The sequence below is a fragment of the Accipiter gentilis genome, chromosome Z (genome assembly GCF_929443795.1).
Source record: "Accipiter gentilis chromosome Z, bAccGen1.1, whole genome shotgun sequence".
Classification (NCBI taxonomy): Eukaryota; Metazoa; Chordata; class Aves; order Accipitriformes; family Accipitridae; genus Astur; species Astur gentilis.
In genome coordinates, this window is record NC_064919.1 from 2,535,672 (window position 1) to 2,555,748 (window position 20,077).

The following is a 20,077-nucleotide window of genomic DNA, read 5'->3' on the forward strand; positions in this document are numbered from 1 at the left end:
TCTGTGAACCTAAAACATCAGCAGTCCAAGATGCGATCGCATGGATTTTGAAATACAAAATCGTTTTTGTATGTGTTTGATGTAAACATATTGTTAATAGTGGTGACTCTGAGAAAGAAACACCAGAGCAATAGCCTTGCTTAAAAAGGAGCTGGATATCTTAGCCTGGTAATCAAAGGAGGGAGGGAGTAAGACTCCTCTCGCCAATCGTTAGTGATACACAGTTTGGGTGTCTAACCCAGGGTAGTGGTACATGAGGAGGATAGAGGAAGACCACATTCCTCCTCCTGCGGTGAACACTTCTAGAGGATAGTTCATATTAACTCTAAAACAGAAGTCTACAGCTGGAGTCCTGAGTCATCAGGACTTAAATCAGTATTTGGCTCCTTTTGCTTTGCTACAGCTGGCTCTGTTGGTGGCAGTTCATATAGTGGTGGTGACTACACTGAGGTTACCCTCTGTAGTCCTGCTTTGGAGTTGCAGGTCTTTTGGCAGCAGAAGCAATTACAGCTTGGCTCGCCAGTTCTGGCTGATAAGTTAGTGTAAAGTCATTATCTCTGTTTGTTTAGGTGAACTACTTACATAAGAATTATAAGATCATAATATCCTGCCAACATAGGACTGGGAAACTTCCAGAGACAGTAGAGTAAATCTAAATGCAGACGTCGGTGCAGAGATAGTGTCCTAGCACTGAATGGAGGTGAACTTGAATAGTTAGTCTTTATCCTCTGCCCAAGAGCGTGTTTATCATTACCATAATCTTTTCAAGGAGAAGATGAAAATTATGTTCTAGACACACTAAAACATCAGATTAACTCTTACATCTGCTACATTCAAGCCAAAGTATTTCAGAATCGCAACTGAAATTTTAAATGACTGTAACTCCAGCAGAACTCCATAATCTTCCTCTTGTGTCCATCAGTGACAGCTGTATAGACATTTATTGAAAGATAAATTTTGAGGCTACTTTAAACTTTCAAAACGGAGCACTATATTATTTTGATGAGGCCCTTGTTGGTAATGAGTGGACAACAAAAATGTGTGGATGTGATTTAGATAAGCATCTCAAAAATTCAGGTGTTTCACTAACTGCAATCCTTCAGCATTCCCTTCTGGGTTGCTCAGTTTCTCTCACCCCCACCTGAAAGTAGATTTTTTATACTACCTGGTATGACATGTTTTCACCCCACCATCCTTCCAGGCTCTTGCATAGCAGGGCTGTTCTTATTTAAAACAACCCTTTCCAGTAGAACTAGCAGGCTCTTTCCTTACCTTTTTAAGATTATTAGAGCTTTCAGTTTTAACTTTTAAATTTGCTATCCCTCACATTTGTATCGCAGAACTTGAAGAGTTGCATTAATGAGCACAAGCTTAACTGCAGTTTCCCATTCAGTGTAGACAGAGGGTAGACACTGTTAGAACCACTGGAATTTACAAATCCAACTATAAACTCAAGGCCGAAGTTTGTTCGTTAGTAGAACCTCAGGACTGTATTCTAGCTATTGCAAACAACTGCTGGACAACAGACCGAGATTTCTGTGTTAGCCTCTGTCAGATGACACTGATGTGACAGGATACAAGGGGAATATTAATGAGATCACTGTCAAGGTCCAGTATAGTTCTGTCTTGCATAAAGTAAGAAACTCTCTCTTCCCTTGTTTAAATATAGTAGAACAGGTTGAAGGGGAGAAAAAAAGGCAGCTGAGAGAAAAATTTCAGGTTTTTCAAATTAGAATGTAAAGTAAATACACCTGCTGGATTCTCATCCCCCCAATGCTTAACTCCACAATGCCATAATTCTTTAAGTTTCCTTCCAAAATGATGTCACAAAAACACAGCATTATTTGGCATGTTGACATTTTGCCCCTGAAAGTATCACCATGAAGAAACAAACTTCTATCCTTTTCAAGTAATATATTTGCTTAGAGTATTTGTGAAATTAACACCTCATAAAAGTTTAGCATTAGCCAAAAAAGTACCATGCAAGGAAAATTCAAGTTTTTGTTTCCCCCCGCTAGATGGCCCTTCAGTGAAATGGCATGTCACTCCATTAACTGGCTCTGCATGTTTCTGTGTTTTATCTGGAGTGTTATCTTTATGGTATTAAAATGTGCAGTGAAGGAAGGAACAGATTTAAACACCATTGGGCAATACTGTGGAATATAGTAGGAAGAAAGAGAAAATAAAAAACAATGGCAAAAAATTCTCCATTTAATAAGAATTTACATAAGAATTGCCAATAAAGTGTTATTTCTCTACTTTGTAGAAAGCTTACAATATAGGTTTTTTCACTATATTTATTACTGTTGCTCTTGACCTTTTTTTTTTTTTTTTTTTTGCTGATTTTATATTTATGTTCTAGCACTGCAGCACTTCATTACACACGAAAGTCTAATTTGTTATATAGGTGGTAGTGCCAAAAAGTCACAGAAGGTTCAAAGTGATTTTTATCAACTCTCAGTGTATGTTTGAGGAAGAACAGATTGTTGTAATATTCATGCTCACAGGCATGGTGTCTTCAAAAACAGTGAATCTTCAGTGTTTTCGTCCGCATGTTTATATGGTTTCTATTGTGCCTACTTTCTGCTGTTTTAAATATGGAATGCTTACTAGGCAATAGCATTTTATTGCTTCTTTCGTTAATAATCATGACCACAAATACCATTTTTCTCTGTAAAAGCCTGCTTTTTTAATAATTGTGTGGTTTTCTCCATATTTTAAAATCCTCAGCCTGATTTCCACTTGGGCATGAGCAGTTATTTTCAGGCCTATTCTCCATGCACACGTAAAGACCCATGAGATGACATATTGAGCATTTGTAAACAACTGGTAGTGTCTTAAGAATGCGGTCGCTGAAGGTGTGGTGCCAGGTAATATAGGCGAAAGTGAAGCCCACAGTTTAAAAGCTCAGTTCCGGTTATCAAGATAACCCTGGAATTCAATGTCCAATGTGAAATTGTGCCAGGGCTGTAAGGTGGTAAGGTGGCATGTGGACCAGCCAGGATGTCTCTTTTGTTGATGCTAAGGGGAGAGCATACGCTGGTACCTGCCTGCCTGGCATGCTGTCAGTCACTATTTAAAATAACTAAAAGTTAGAAGATTTATGAGCTGGCTTACTGGAAGGGTGGAAACTTCTAAATCATTATGGTCTGTTGTGGTTGAACCCCAGCCTGCAACTAATCCCCACCCAGCCGCTCGCTCACTCCCCCCCTGGTGGGATGGGGAAGAGAATTGGAAAAAAGGTAAAACTCGTGGGTTGAGATATAGACAGTTTAATAGGTTAAGCAAAAGTCGTGTGCACAAGCCAAGCAAAATAAGGAACTAATTTCCCACTCCCCACGGACAGGCAGGAGTTCAGCCATCTCCAGGACAGCAGGGCTCCATCACGCCTAACCGTGACTTGGGAAGACAAACTCCATCACTCGGAATGTCCCCCCTTCCTTCTTCTTCTTCTTCCCCAGCTTTCTATGCTGAGCATGACGTCCTATGGCTTGGGACATCCCTTGGGTCAGTCGGGGTCAGCTGTCCCGGCTGGGTCCCCTCCCGGCTCCTTGTGCCCCCCAGCCTGCTCCCTGGTGGGGTGGGGGGAGAAGCAGAAGAGACCTTGGCTCTGTGCACGCACTGCTTAGCACTAACACACACATCCCTGTGTTATCGACACTTTTTCCAGCACAAATCCAAAATATAGCCCCATACTAGCTACTATGAACAAAATTAACTCTACCCCAGCCAAAACCAGCACAAGTCCCACTGAAAGGTTTTAATGTCTCCAAGAGTCTTCCCGTACTTTTTCACCTTAAGAAGTGGCAAGACCAGATAGTTGTGGTACTCCACAAGTGGCAGCCTTCACAAGGGAAGAGTGGTTAAAACAGCCTGGCCCTCCCAGTTCATTATAGACTTAATGGAGGAGGCCAGTTTCAGGTCACTCCATGCACATTTCCAGGTCCTGTAGACCATTCAGCTTTACCTCACGATCGCACTTCCACAGTCAGCTTTAAGATAACAGTATCATCATGGTTGTCTGACCTCTTTCCATTTCTCTGAGAGGATAATAAAATAATAACTTACCCGTGTATCCATCACCAGATCTGAAGCCTTTTGATAGGGGTACAGAAGACCTGGAGGAGATCAAATGCCTCCAGAGTTGGAATAGTGTTGGCTTACTAACTTCTTAGTGACCTTCCCAGAAAGCAGAGGTTAGAGTCTGGGAGGTAATTGCTGAGGCCATTAATCCCCAGTGACAGGTTTTTGAGCAGCAGCCAGACCATAGGACAGTGTTCAACAGTCGGTGTCTGCATGCCCTCCCTGGGAGTTACTAATGAATCTTGCCGGTAAAGGGCTAATGCATTTCCTACTGACGCTTCTGGATCTACTTCGTTAGTCTCCAAAGGGAGGTCTACCAGGGCGTTGCAGCCCTGCACATGGCTGAGACTCATGCCAGGAGACAATATGGGGCCGATGGATGGACTTTGCTTCGGAGACCAATTATTAGTTGAAATAATCTACAGTGTTTCCTCATAGAAGTAGTATTTTTCTATTCAAGTAATAGAGATTTACGGGTCTGTTACTAAAGGTGAAGGAGTGATTAGAGGGGTTCCTCACCAATAGCTGCAGGGTGATGCTTTTGTGGCCACAGGTAGTCCAGCGTGACACAAGCACGGAAGAGCACATGTGTCTTCTGGTGTCCAAGCGACAAGACTGTAGCACTTAACAGCACACCAGGCAAATGCTCCTGCTCTCAGTGGTGGCTTCACATCCTCTCTCTTTACCTACCACAAGTTAGTTTGGCTTTGTCTCAGTCACTTTGATTTGTACAGAGGTACTCTGTGATACCAGCCTGGGCAACAAGGGGTGTTTTTGGAAGATCCATCTGGAGCCTCTGTCTTTCTCAGACAGCATCTCCTAAAAATTTCAAAATTTACTTCTATTCTTGAAACCATCCTATGATTTTTGGTTTTATGATCTGTGCCTTTTTCTGCAACTTAGCAGTTATTAATAAGACAGTTATCCACCATAAAATATTCAGAGCTTTATTCTCTGTACTAAAAATGTCTCCTTTCACTTAAAGCTCTTTTTTTTTCCTGGCTTCACTCCATTAACTTTAACAAAGTTTAATTTTGAGTCTGGCTTATTTATTTCTCCAGCTTTTCCTGTCTTCTGCAATGTTTGGTTTTTAAAGGCACTTTAACCTAGAGAAGAGAGAGTTTGGGGGCTAAAGATATAATCCTTTCCTAAATAACCCTATTTTGTCATGGGATTGGAAGCATAGTCCACTGAATAAAGAGATCCAGACAACATGGGTTGTATTCAAGGTTTCATGTCAATTAGCTCCACACAGTCTAGAGCCAGTCATTTAGTTTGTTTTGCTTTGGTTTCACCAAATGTAAAATATGGTTATGGCTAAAAGTCAGTATACAAGAGTTAGTATTATTATTGGCCAAGTAGTATATCAATCTGTAATCTACAATTTCCTATCAAGGAGGAGGAGGACGTGGTCTCAGTCTTTACTTTGGGTTCATTCCCTTTTGTAAATTCAAGTCAGACTATCAACATCAATTTGACTTTGCTTTCACAGTTTATGTTTAAAGCCATCCCCTATCAAACATCTTGCTTTTCAGATACCTTAAGCCTACTGCAAACAAACAAATAATGAAAATTAAATAGTAATAAAGCTGTTGTTAGCTTTGTATAATAAATTTTATCTACTATTTAAATGGCAATTATTTCCAGAAACTTGGCAACTGTAGCCATACAAATGATGAAATTGATTCCAGTCACAGCTCATCTTTCTTTGGAAAGGAAATACCAGTAGTGTTTAAAAAATGGATTATTAAGAACCTTGGTTTGCTCAAGGTGGCTCATATGTTGTATTTGCTAACACAGCATCTTGCTGGAAGAAAGTTAAGTGCAGCTTTTCCCTAGCTCAGATTATTTTCTCCACAAATCTTTGGAGCAGGAAATAAAAAACAGCTAATAGTTGTGGGGCATGTGGAATTAGTTTAAGCAAAGCCGAACCCTGATCCTTCTGACCGCCTCCTCTTTCCTGTGCTGTTTTGTCTATTCCTGCCTGAGAGTATGTCAACAAATTTTCTTTAAGCTCAGAAAGTGTGTGGGGGGGGTGTGGAAATAGTGTTTCTTTCTTTCTCTGTCTCTTTCTGTCTTTGGCTTTTTTTTTTGGGGGGGGGGAGATTTAAAACAGATGTATTTTCAAAAAAAGGTACAAGTTTGTTTTGTAAAATGTTTGTAAAGAAAAACAGCCTCAGGACCTCTGAATGTAGTTCTAGTTGAGTTCTGGAGATGTCACAAAGGGTACTGGTTTTGTTACAGTGACATAATTCTTCTCTCACACAAGTTAATTATAAATCAAGATAACTTTACAGAGAGGGCAGAATCTGTTAAAAGAAACTGAAGAAGCAAAGTGTATACATATTTGAAAAGCAGAAAAATACCTGTGATTTCTGTATGGCTTATTGTTCGCTTCTACTGTATGAGAAAACAGATTATTTTCATGTTTCTCCTGTACTAGAAGTATGTGTTTTACATGAAGGAATAGAGCAGGTATCTCTTTCCTGATGACAAATGAAACACACTGGATATATGCGGCACCTCCTCAGAAGCTGTGTACCCGAGGACAATAATGTCATTGCCAAGGCTTTAAGAATGTAATAAATATTAACGAAATAACTTCACAAATGACTCAGTGTTGCTGTGCAGCACTGGATGTGGTTGACATCAGTGGTTGCAGTTATGGTCATCCTCAAGAAAAAAAAAAAAAGATTTCTTCATGATATGAATAATTATTAAACTTAACTGAGAACATAAGCTCTTTCATGTTGCTGAGAAACTGGTGGTTTTGCTGTCTGTGAAGTGTTTGGCTTTTTTAAATTGCACTCAGTCACTGGAAGTAGTTTTGCCGTCTGTGTCTGTCTGTCTGTCTGTCTGATGTTTTTTTAGTTTTAGACAGTCTGTGTTCTGTAGCTAAATACTTTCAAGGTCTTCACAAGAAATCTTGACAACATAGTTGCAGAACCAGTGTCGCTGAAGTAACTTCAGGTGATTAAATGTTAAATTGATGTTTTCCTCATCCAATCTGGTTTATTAAGACGAAATGAGTGAATCCATATACTGTCTGCTAATTAAGCAACAGGAGAAGAAAAGAAAAATTAAATGCAACATATGCTAATTTCTTAGGTGCTGGACTTTGGAGTCAATTACAGAGACAGTTATACTGTATGGTTTGTGATGGCAAAACGTTGAACAACTTTTTTTATCAAATATTTTGCTGATCCTGAATATTTTTCTTTCCATTTCTTATTTTGATAAAACTCTAATCACATTCTAACTAGATAGGGTAATATGTCATCGATCTATTGGAAATGTTGAACATAAACTTTTGACTTATGTGTAGTCTGGGAAAAAATGAAGTGAAATTGGGGGTTTTTTTCTATGGTGATGCTTCATTTTAGTCCCACCTAACACAGCATTTTTTTGAGAGTGCTGTTGGCTCTGCATGGATTTGATGCTGCAGTCTGTCTGGGTTTAGAGATAGAGAGCTTTTGCGGGAAAAAAGAACAGGTCGTCACAGCGGGAGGAGACCTAGTTGAGGAATGGTCCATGGAGTGTGTTGATGTTCCTGGGCAGCACCTTGTTGGGTTTTTCTAGGAGGCAAAGTCTCCTTGAGTTGGCAGAAAGAAGGACAGCATTCACCGATGGCAAGTCTATCAAAGACCCCAGAAAATGTTGTGGTGAGGGTGGTTCCTGCTTTTGAGGGACAAATGGTCACTCTTTTTTTGTAATAAACCCCACATTTTTAGGGGCACAAAGAATCCTGATAAACTTAATGAAAGTGAAATTATGATTAGACTTTTGCATCACTATAAATTGATGGCTTTGTGAATAAAAACCCAATAGTGTATAGAAACCTAAGAAAGTAAGGAGGCAATTAAATTACTTCTCACAATGACACCTCCCCTGCATCTTTCATTTTGTCCATGGCTGGCACTTTGTATGCTTTTGGAGCCATGGGCTGCACTAATCATATCGTAAAGGCAGTCAGTTACATCTCCCATATATTTCATGTGTAGCAACACTTGAATATTAGTAAGGAAAAATCAGTAAAATTAAAATATTAGTAAGGAGAGGGAGGGAGAGCGTGTGGTCACTGGCCAAGCAGGAAGGTAGAATAGGTGATGATGCGGGGGCACGGGTACATCTGACAACTTAAACACATATTGGAGCCAGAGGGGATTGTCCCTGTAGGAGCTGAGGTGTTTCTGGTTCCTTGCTCAGTGCCTTCTACAAGGAATGTTTATCTTCCTGGTGCCTACAACAGTGCAAGAACCAGCATTTCAACAAACTGCCCGTATTCCAGCTTTTGACTCTTATCACTTGAAAGAGCGCACAACATATGAGGTTGGCACCTTCAACACGTTTATAAACCAGAGACCTGACTTATTGAAATATGTACTTAGAAACTAATGCAATAACAAACAAAATTGTGTGGTGATCAGCACATATACTAAAATATACTTGTTATCAATATGCACCGCTTAAAGGACAAGAAAACAAGTTCCAGGTTTTACCAATTTCCTTTAGATGTATCTCTAACGTGTACTTTTGAAACTTAACTGATGGATACATGGTCATTTTCCTACAGTCAGAAATTCTTTTATTCAACCACTCCTATTCTGTTCTTTAGGACAGTGAAAAAAAAGGATTTATGAACAGACTTTATGCCATCCAGGAGGTGTGTGTCAGTGTCCAGAATGTCCTTGATGAAGTGGCTTCCTTCGGAGAAAGGATCAAGAAGTAAGTGCTGACACAGGTGCTGGATTGCTCTCCAATAGTGTTCATATTTTTTCTAAGCTGCAATACAAAGTGTTAGACCTTTATTCTTTTTTTTTGGGGGGGGGGGGGGGGGCGGGGGGGACTCCAGTTTTGGATGGTCCATTTTTGAAACTTATATATATTTGCTTTGTGGAGGGCCTCAGTTAATGAAAATACTGCCATAATAATTTTGGAATTTAGAAATATATTAATTTGGGAGAAAACTCAGAACTAAGGCTTTGAAGAAAGAGAATCTTGTTGCAAGGCCTAACAGTAGTTATTTAAAAGTCATAATGAAAAATACAGCTTTGATAAAGGAAATAAGCAGAGCTGAATAGGGGTTTCAGGTGTTAAGGATGTGCATATGTTCAGTTGCTGGAAGTGTTGTATTTACATGAGTTAGCAAAACCTTTCCTTCTAGAGTATTTGTAATTTTTAACACTTAATACATGATATACAAGAATTGCCAACAAACGTAGGCCTTAAGCAAGAGAGCTTCTGAGATGTACTGCAGGAAGTTTTGTGCATTTTTGGCATGGTCAGTGAACAGCAGCGTAAGGTTTATTATTTGAGATCGAATGAGCTCCAGAAAGACATCTTCCAGCCATCAGCTGCGACGCCGGGACAGGATTAATTTGGCTTTCTGCCCCTCGAAAGCCGAAAGCATCTCATCCTTGCCGGAGGAGAAGCTGGGACCAGTGCCTTTGCAACTGCCTTTCCACCATGGGCAGAAGGGGAAGGCAGAGAGACGACCCGGGAGTCACGCTGAGCCAGAAAACCTTTGCAAGAAGTTTTGCCGCAAAATTTCCATTGAGACACGCAGGAGAGTTAAAGCCGTGTGTTCCCGTCTTCTGGGTGTGATCCGGGAGCACCAGGCACCGGTGCCGTCCACCACCGGTGCCGTCCGCGGTGCATTGGGGTTCCACACCTACCAGACCGTACCCTGTGCAACGGGTACGGCCCCAAAATTAAATACTGGCTTCTGGAAGTGAATTTTAGGAAGCTGATGCATTGGGTGGAGGTCAGCCTGCAGGAAACATGAGGATTGTCTCTCATGCTGTTCCGCTTCTTTTTTTCTTTTTTTTTTTTTTTCCCCCAAAAATCTATCAGCAATGGCAAACCTATCAGCATCAGGATGAAGAAGAGGTTGCTGTTTATGTGTTTGAGAGCAAAGCCCCTAATAGGAAAGGCTGGGAAACATTCCTGTGGGGACACTTCCAGGCAGACCATGTTCACAGCAGCAGAGGCAGGTGCAAGCACGTTATATTGCACGAGTTTTCCAGACAAGCAAAATGAGCCTGTCTCTGAAAGAAGTGTTTTATCAAAAGGCTGTTTGTGGAAGTTGTCTTGATGATTAAGTTTTTCTAATTGTGCATTTTGGAAGTAGTGTTTGTTCTATTATATACCAGATGAGAGCAACAGAATTTTCTAAACCGAGTGAGACCGAATCTTCCTATAAATCTTTGTAATTTGTTCCTAAAACTATAATGGGAAACCTGTACTGAATGCTGTGCTAACACAGCACATAAGGAGGTTTGCTAAGTGAGGAGCCAGTGTTCCCACACATGGTGTGTCTGTGATCCATTGCACAAAGCCGAGTCACAGGAACATGAGCAGACCCTCAACCTTCTGTTCATCCCAAATGCATGCAGAAGAGGGGAAAAGAGCAGGTGTCCCCTGAGGAGAAAGGGAGTGATCCTACACCAAGTGACACTAACATAATGTTCACTCTGGAGACATGTCAAAATTGCCAGGGAGAAAAGAAGACAAATAAACACAGGAAGCCAGAGCTCATTATGAAAAATATGGCTAGCAATTCAGATAATTGCAATTATTCAGCCAGAGAAGCCAAAATAATGTAATCGCACTGATTGGGGATGTAGCTGGTGGTAATACTTTAAAGAGTATCATCAGGCTATTTAGAGCCAAAGCCACATTTTCCTTCTGGATAAATGTCATGCAACACTTTTGACATGGTGGTGCCTTCATGGAACAAACCCATTGAGCCAAGCTCCTTTTAACCAGCATTCCTGTGGGACATATATATATATGTATATATATACGTGTGTGTGTGTGTGTGTACATATATATTGGCCATCTGGTCTTTCTCTCTTCCCCGCACACAGAGGTTGGAGAGCCACAGCACAGCTGTTTCAAGACTCGTTAGCTTTCACTTCCTCTCCGCCCACATCTCAACCTCTGCAAAATGAGGTGACCAGCAGTTTTTTATCACAGTGTAGAGTTTGAGACCCTTAATGACGAAATTTTAATCTGGGGCTTTTTTGGACAGGCAATGTCCTGAAACTCTGATGGGATCCCAGAAGTTCTCTTCCTTTATCCATTAAGAAATAATCTTTATTTTATTATATTGTATCTGGAAGATAAAGTTTTTCTTTGCTTTTCCTGCAATGTACTTTATCTTATGCCACTCCCTCCTTTTTTTTCCCCTTCTGTTCTTTTTCTGCCCCCCCCCCCCCCTTTTTTTTGTTTTTTTTAATTTCCTTCCTTAATCCAGTGCTGTTGCATTATCCCTATCTTCAGGACCGACTGCTCTGTCCCCTCCTTTTCCCTAACCCTCTCCTTCTCAGGTGCATGGATGAATGTCCAGCTTTGCGTACCCACACACTTGCCTTTTCCTGATGAACCCCCCCAAGACAGAAGGGTGCCTGGCCAGGGAGTGCACGTATACATTGGGCGGAGGGGAAGGTCCCCACTCAGCCTTCAACTGCTCGTGCTGTCCTTACGGTAGAGTAGGGAAGAGATAAAACAGAAAGCCTTTAGCAGTACTCCTCTAACTATTATATCCTACCTCTGCACTGGAATTGAAGAGAATCTGGGTTGCCTGTGTGAGTGCATGTGGGGAGTAAGGAACTGAGGGTGTTTTGCCTGATGCTGAAATTGGGAGCGGGCACTGACATTTCCAAAAAGCAAGGCAGTGCTTCCTCTGACAGATGTGCACAGCTGGGCAGGAGAGGTGCCACTCAGCAGGCAGGACCTCCTGTCACTTCCACTGGGAGTGGGTCCAAGCCCAAGCTCACCCTGAAGTCCAGCATCCACACATTCGTTTGTAGTCTCGATTTGTTCTCACTGGTGGAAACTGGCACTTTTCCCCCTGTCCTGCCCGTTATCTGTTCTTTTATTGGCTTTGTCAGGTGACCACAGTTCTGACTTTCGTTAATTTTTCTTTTAGTACATTCAACTGGACTGTCCCATTCCTGAGCTGGCTGGCAATTGTTGCCCTCTCCGTGTTCACCATCATCCTGTATTTCATTCCACTGAGATACATTGTCCTTGTCTGGGGTAAGTAAAGCCTTTTTTAACTGTCTGTGCCACTTAGAAAAAACTGGTTTTTAAGGGATGACTTACATTGTCAGTACTTTTCTGTATTTATGGTCATGAAGCTGCCCCATGATGGAAACAGACAGGTTAGTTAAAAATCACAACTGCGTAAAGATTTAGGCCCACCTGCAAAATGCATTTTTCTTGGCTGGCATTCTAGACTTCATCATACTATAAACATGTAGCCATGAGGATTCTTCATATATCAAAGTGTAGCTTTGTCTAGATATTACTCTGATTTATTTTCACCACTTATACACAAACAGAGGCATTTCAATCTATATAGTGCATTTAGGACAATATGCCTTTTTTACTGCAGTACTTTATCTTGTGAAAGCGTATGTAAACATAGCAACAAGAAACCTGTTTAAAGGGTCACCTTTAGTTGGACAGAAAGGTATATGTGGTATTTGGCTGGTTGATAATGAACAGAAACTGGGGGGGGAGCCGAGGGGGTGGGATTGTGATTGATCCAAGCTCTCACTGCTTGTCCTTATATTTATTCTTTATACTGATTTTAAAGAGCTACCGTTACCACATCTGTTGTAAATAATGCTTCAACTTTTCATTTGTACATTTTTTATACATCTCGCACCACCAGCAGCTGTACCCTTATTCAGTAGTGCAGACTTGTGAAGAGCACTGTCTCAATTAAATCTGTGGCTAGATTTTCTTTCTGAGGAAAAGAATAACAATCTTGACTTTGTAAAAACTTCTGAACTCAAGAGACAATGTAAAATCATTGAACTGACTCCAAAGAATGTATTTGTTATATATCAGTCAGCATTTGCAATATTCTTACAGAGTCTTCACAAATAAATGTAGCAGAATATACAAAATGGAGGAAAAGCAGTATGGAGCATTTGAGCAAAAATTTTTTTGATGGAACTAAAAGAACCAAGTGTCTTTTCCTGTCTAGGAATTTCACATATTCCCCACATACCCTATGTCACTTGGGTGCACTCAAACTCTTAGTTTGTTCCTAAAGTTTCCTTCTTCCCAGTGTACACAAGATGGTAGGCCTCCTGTTACTGAAGTTTGAAGTACTTGGTCTATGCCCTTTTCTGTTGTTTTTCGGACAGAGCTGGCATCTTGTACACTTGCTTTCATAACATCTCCTTGTTTTCATGCAAGAACCTGAGATTCTAATATCCCTCCGAGACCCACAAAACTATGCAGTCAGCACTGTTGTTTGAAAACACTGTGAGGGGTCACACTCTCCCAGAAATGTCTCTGTTTCAGGGATGCCAGAGCCTCGACTCCCAAACTGGACTCCATGGCTCCCAAACCGGAGTCCGTGGCTCCCAAACCACAGAGGGATAACATAAGCACTGATTCCTGTAAATGCACCTTGCTCTCTTTTCCTCCATCTCTCCCCTCGCTGCCCCCAAGTCATCTAGTCTATCTAGATACATCTTCAAGAACCGTTGTTCACTGGAGGTTTCAGGTCCGTGTTTTTCTCCTGCATTTCAGCGTAGGTGGCTTCTTGTTCAGCGGGTGTCTGGGGATCCCTTCTTGAGGGACCTATTTCTCTTGCATCGTGCCAGGACACCAGACAGGTACTGCAGAGCTGCAGCTCCAGCAGTGCAGACCTCCTCGCTGTGAAATGCATTTGCACAAAGCCACGATGCACTGCGTGTAGCTTTAAGCAGCTGTGCCTTACAGAAAACACAGTGTTCCAAACACATGCCTCTCTTCTCCACTGTTGTGTGTCTCCAGCCTCCCTCATGTATATACATTTCTTCAACCCATTCGTCCATCCTGCACTTGGAAGCAAATGACCTCTGTTGTCTGACTTTTGTCCATAGGAAAGTTTGAGCTGGTCTGTAGCAGCAGCTGTCCATTTCGTTCTTTGGAAAGGCAGGGCTTTTTATATGAAAATTCCTCCATGTTATGGCTGGTCTTCTGCATAGCTGTCTTTCTTCTGTGCCTCCATAGGGACTGCCTCTTTTCACCTGCCCTGGCAAGAAATTCCAAGTTCTTTCCCACCTGGCCATGATTCTCCCCATGGAGACCACTGGTGCTTGAAACACATGGTGTGTTAGCCACGGTGGAGCAGAAACCACCTCTGCGCTCTAATCCCATCCGCAAGAGTGCAGAGTCCGGGTAGCTGCTGCAGCTCTTTAGGTGGAAAAGAGTATAAAGAAAACTATTTTAATTAAAAAATTTTCAAGCTTTTGGAGAAGACCTGATCCCCTTGTTGTCTTTTACTTCCTCTGCAGTGTCCCATCTCATCTGTTCAGTGCTTTTCTTTTCTTAAGCCTTGACCATGATTTATCTACGCATTCACTTTCATGTGGTGACTGATAATTTTCTTTATCAGATGTGGCAAGGTGAGACCATATTGACTCCTGAATTCACCCATGGGTGATCCAGTGGCCAAATGCAGCGAACAGTGGGGTAGACCTTGAATTTCTCAGTCACTTGCTGTGCAAAGGATCTTCTTAAACAAAGGTGTTGGAATCTCAGATATTCTTTCTCAACCCTCACTGTTCAATAACCAGATAAAGGGATGGCAGCATCTCCTATCTACAGCACAGAACTGAGCATTCGTGCAGTGGGAGGCCGTGGGTGTTATCGAGACTTCAGCTTGCGCACTCCGTCCTGAATCTTTATGTCCTTGCTAAAGCTTTCTGAAAAGCCTGGGTACCAAAGGCTTTGTGGAGGATGAACTGTGTTATCTTATCTCTGATACAGCCTGGATAAATTACACAGAACATCACATTTTTAATGCTGTCTAGCCTTTCCCCCACTCACATGAAAGTCTGTGCAGTTTGAACCGTTACTGCCCATGTTTTAGACGTGTGCTCCCAAAGCCCGTAAACAAGGTTCTCACATGAAAAGTCTGAGTCTGACCCCATATGTAATGATAAGAAAATTAGTCTAATTTAAAAGCCTGCTTCCTGCGTAGTATGGGGAGGATTTTCCTGGTGCTTCTGAACACTAATTGTCAATAGGCATTGTAAGACCACGATGCCTAAGGGAGACATCGCATCTGTTCTCTGCACTGCCATCAGCTTGTCTATGTCTGTCACTCCAGGGCAGAGGTTTGTGTAAACTCCTCCTGAAGCCTTCACCTGATGCAGACTTCAGTGTTTCCTGCATGCTTCACCACCTGTAGCCTTTGGAAGATTTTCCTTGTGTCTAACCTGAATCTTGTGTCCTGCAGTTAAGCCCATTCCTGCTCATCCTCTGCGCTACAGAACTGGAGTACACTTTATTCCTGTCCTTTTTACAACCTCCACATAATAACCACAGTTTCTGTTACTTTCAAAAAAACAGTATTGGAGGAATTTGAAAATGTCCCTACAGCTTTGGTATTTTGAAGTAGGGGGAACCACAGCAGCAGATTCTGACTTTTATAACCCGAGTTTACAGTGTGTCCATTCATTAATTCAGTGCTAATGCCAGACTTTGAAATGGATCCTAAAATCTTTGTTAGAACTTTGCCAAAGATGTATCTTTATAAAAAAAAAATGACAGTAACATTTGAACTTTTACCTTTGCAGGCATCAATAAATTTACAAAGAAACTTCGAAGTCCGTATGCAATTGATAACAATGAGCTACTTGACTTTCTGTCCAGAGTTCCTTCAGATGTGCAAGTGGTGTGTATATTTTTTAAAGTGTCCTTACGGTAGTTAATTTGATATGCAGCATCATGAATTTCCGGGGGTTTTTTAAACAAATTTGAAAGCGATTATTTTGATTCAGCTTTATATCCTTTGACACAAAGAAATTTCAAACTCAAGCTGAGGATAGTCCATGAACCTTAAGGAGGCTGCTAGACTGTTTGCAGTGAGGAGTTAGCCACTACGTGGCTGTGCCCCGGAGGATCCACAGGGGCAATCAGTAAAAAGACAAGTATTTGGGAGGTGGTAGCAGGTGCTAGAGTTGGTATTAAGCACCGTGTGAAACTGATGGGGGTGAGGCTGGAGGTGAGGCTGTCGGGACATGCGGAGAGGGAACGGGAGGGTCGAATCGTGACAGGAGCTGCACCGATGCGGAGTCGGCGGCGGGCGGCTTTGCCCACCACTCTGCCGTGGCGGCACTCTGAGAGCACTTCGGCCTTTGCTCCCCTGGGGTGGGAGTTTTTGCTGTGGCCACAGTTCAGCTGTGCTCATAAACTCCTATAACAATAGTCTGGTTATGAATTACAAGCTTTTGTAATGCAGTACACAATCTCTTGAGAAGGTGCAAGCTTTAAGATAATGTCAGGCACATAAATCACCTCCAGTATCACAAAGATTATATACTTCTCATATTTCTAGGTAATGGTTTCGGTTCAGAGCTGGTATAAATCGGAGATACAGGTGCACGTACCCACTCTGAATCTGATCACCCCTGTGGTAGGCCTTTGAAAATAAGCAAGTTTTTAAATATCGCAAAGAATATTCATCCAGTTCATTCAAGTTCATTCTCTTGTTAGAGCTCATGGAGAAAACAAACAAACAAAAAAAAGTAGCCTTCTTAAAGTTTACATCAGCACACAGTGTTACTTCCCGGCACAGTTTTCCTAATGCTGTTTTTATTTCTTACTTTAGACCTATCCTTCTGTTGTTGTTGAACCATAGGTGCAGATGCCATGAAGTTTGCAGGGGGATAGTGTTCTTTTTCTTTCTTTTTTTTTTTTGCCTTGGAAAAAAAAATAGAAATCTTCCTTTTTCTAGCAAGCACCACCTGACTGGTTTCTTTCTGAACGTTGTGTTTAAACAGGTGCAATACCATGAACTGAAACAAGACCCCAGTCACAGCCCGAGCAAGAGGAAGAAAAACAATCCTGGCTAGCTAACTTCACATGTTGAGGAGACTAGCATCTGCTGGGGGAAGATAAAAGAAAAAGCCTACAGCCTAAGCAGCGTTTCCTTTCTCTAAGCTTTTTATTTATTTTGCCTTTTTATCTAATGGGGAGATTTTGTAAATATTGTAAAAAGGCATTTCTCATTGAAGATATATTTCGCACTGTAAAGACACATTTGACGAAGGTTTCAAGTAGAGTATTTGCCGTTTGAAAGCCTTGTTAGAAACAGCATAACACATTAAAGGAATCAATCTGAAATGGTAATTATGCACTGCTACTTGATGGTCAAAGATACCTGAATACTCAAATCATGCCGACTAAATCTACAAAAGATGTAAATTTAAATCTGACTCAAAAATTCAGTCAGATTTTATTTGTGAGCATTAATATTTTTATCCAGTAAGTCACCATTACGATTTTCTATGTTTTATACATTTCAAGAGAAATACAATGTAGTGGAGCCTACTGCACTTAAGTTTTAGCAGATTTTTTTGAACTCCAGACCCTGATGTTAACTCCTGGTGCAACGTTTTCCTGTGCAGTAGGGCTGCTTATAAGACAATGAGAAACACCAAGTGCAAATCTCTTCCTGGAGCTCCCAAAAGAAGTTCCTGCCGTTTTTATCATTCCATTATAAGACCTAAAAATCTCTGTCTCTCTCAAAAATACTGCCAGGTTTGTAACTGATTGCCTATCTGATTTTTCTATATGTACCCAGTAATTTTCATTTGTACTACATAGTTTAGTGAATGACGTTCATAGTTCTGCTGTAATGGAAATACTATCAAACTAAGTCCATGTTGCTTTGGGTGTCATGCTATGAACACCTTTTGTGCACATAACTATTTTAATATGGAAATCTTGCAGAAAATGTTTTTGCTTTCAAATCACAAGATCATATTAATACGCTTTATGATGTAACACGTTACCTGTTACCAATGTGAAATATAGTGTAGAGGAAAAAATGCAGTTGTGGTAAAACTGATATACTGGTTTTATTTCCTTAGCTAACAATGTAGTCAGTTCTTCTGATACGATTGTGCCCTACTGCATGGAAACTGCATTATTTTATAAATTACATGGAACATAGATGAGAAACGTTTACATTTCAAATGTCTTAGTGGCCACTGCATAACGAGTATTTGGGGATATATTCTGATAGCTGCATGTAGACTTCCACGCTCAGCTCCCCGCGTAGTGAGCAGAGATTTCATTCCTAAGGGACTACCTGTGCACAGCTCTTAGTCGTAGCTCCCGGTGACATTAAAGGGGATTTTTGCCCAGGGGAGAACGGCAGGACTGCATCCTTGAGAGGAGCTGTTCCTGCGGTCCTCTCTGGGTTACCTCTCATTGGTTGCAATTGCTGATAAAGTTATATTGCACTACTCTAACAATACTTTTTGAAAATACTATTTAGAAATACTTTGCAAGCAAATGTATATATATTTGTCTAAAGAATTATATGTTAGCTGCATTGCTCATGAAAGACCATCCTGGATTTGTTTATTTTACGGATACGTTGATAGCCGGTTTCTGATGTGATGGTTATTTTGATCTTTCTGTCTGTATGTTTGAAAGAATGCCAATCGAATGACCATTCTGCAGAAAGTCTTGGACCTAAATATGCTCTTGTTACATCATGACTTTAAAACAATTTATTTGCGAAGCCTGTGTAACCACCTTTTCCCTATATGCTGCCTGAAGAGCAACATACTATTGATGAAGTCAGAATCACGGATGAGCCTATTTTGTTTAAAAAAACCAAACTTTTGACTTGACAGTGTGCGAATGTTTGTTGCCAGTTGTCAGTTTTGCAGAGTTCTTTGATACACTGCAAGCCTTGTACCTTCATAATGTTGCCCATCGGTCTGCGTGTGATTTCCTGTTGTGTTTTTTTTCTGCACTCAAATTTCAAATGTCTACTTTGGTGGTAATGTCTGAATTAGTTAGTTATACACATTTACGGCATTAAACACAGTTTTAAGCATCTCTCTACTAGGTATTAGGAAGCCTCTTTCTTTGAAGTCCTATGCTATCGTTTTCCCATGAGTGGTGTGGAGGGCAAGTGAATGAAAACATCATATTTCTGTGTGCAGGATTTCAGTATTTTAAGCCCCAAAACTTGCAAGTGGAGGGGGCAGGGGGGAGAAAAACATCTGTTTGATGAAAATTAGTGAACTACTTTTAATGTCTCAATCACTCAAAATTCATCTCACTGAAAATATAATGCACAGAGGCAAGGCTAAGAATACATGTCAATTAAATATGATTCTTCTGCCTCAACAGGACATTTAAAAATAATTTGTCAGTGAAGCCAGAGCATTTACTCTGCTTTGTGTGGGAGGCCTCTGTAAAAAATCAGTCCTGCCCTATGCTGTAAATATTTCAACATATCTTCCATTTCCAGATTGGTTCTGAAGTCAATTTCTAACTTCTTAGATTTGCAAGGTTTTATTGCCAAGCAACTTGTACACTCATAAAAAATCATGAAAGAATAATTCATCTCATGGTCATGATCATGACCTTCCTGCTCTTGGAAAATAAAATTTGGCAAACAACTTTATTTGGGTCCAGTGAAAATGAGTAACTTAATTGGGGTCCACACTTAAAGTAGGTGTCGAAGTGCTGAGGATCCATCAAGGCTAATTGTCTGAGAGTTTCTAGTTACATTTCTGCTGATAACTCACAGTACAGAGCTTGCTTACCCTAGTTTTACAGCTGTTTCTCTTTGTAATATGGAACAACTCAGTGCTTTTCATAATAGCAATGAGCTTTAACTTGAAGAGCTACTGTACTGTAACTTAGCATTTTAAATCCCAGTGGAATAAAACCCAAGTTTTTTCTAATGCAATAAAAACAACAGTGGAATAATGAGAAAGTAATTAAACAGGCTGCGTACAGTGTATCTGCTAATGTCTGCCCTAGGAGCATAGCCTCTACCAACAAGAGGAAGAGCTGCTGGACCTGCCAGCAAATGTACTACATGATGCTGACGTATTTCATTCTAGGATAGCCCAGGAGCACAAAGCAAAGGAGAGGAAGGAAAAATTACTTCTCTCGTCAACACCAGATCACATACCTGCCACAGGAAACATAATAAAACCTTTGCAGC

General features: G+C 40.9%; 1 protein-coding gene across 5 annotated transcripts in view; it reads left to right on the forward strand.

The window, feature by feature from the left end:
* Positions 1 to 19,779, forward strand: part of MCTP1 (multiple C2 and transmembrane domain containing 1) — a 291,766-nt gene extending 271,987 nt beyond the window's left edge. For all 5 annotated transcript variants that reach the window (XM_049795801.1, XM_049795803.1, XM_049795802.1 and 2 more), the window contains 4 exons: positions 8,699 to 8,808; positions 12,017 to 12,126; positions 15,675 to 15,772; positions 16,881 to 19,779. In XM_049795801.1, the coding sequence (XP_049651758.1) occupies positions 8,699 to 8,808; positions 12,017 to 12,126; positions 15,675 to 15,772; positions 16,881 to 16,952 (390 nt within the window). In that variant the 3' untranslated portion in view covers positions 16,953 to 19,779. The remainder of the gene's footprint in view (positions 1 to 8,698; positions 8,809 to 12,016; positions 12,127 to 15,674; positions 15,773 to 16,880) is intronic.
* Positions 19,780 to 20,077: the final 298 nt, after the last annotated feature.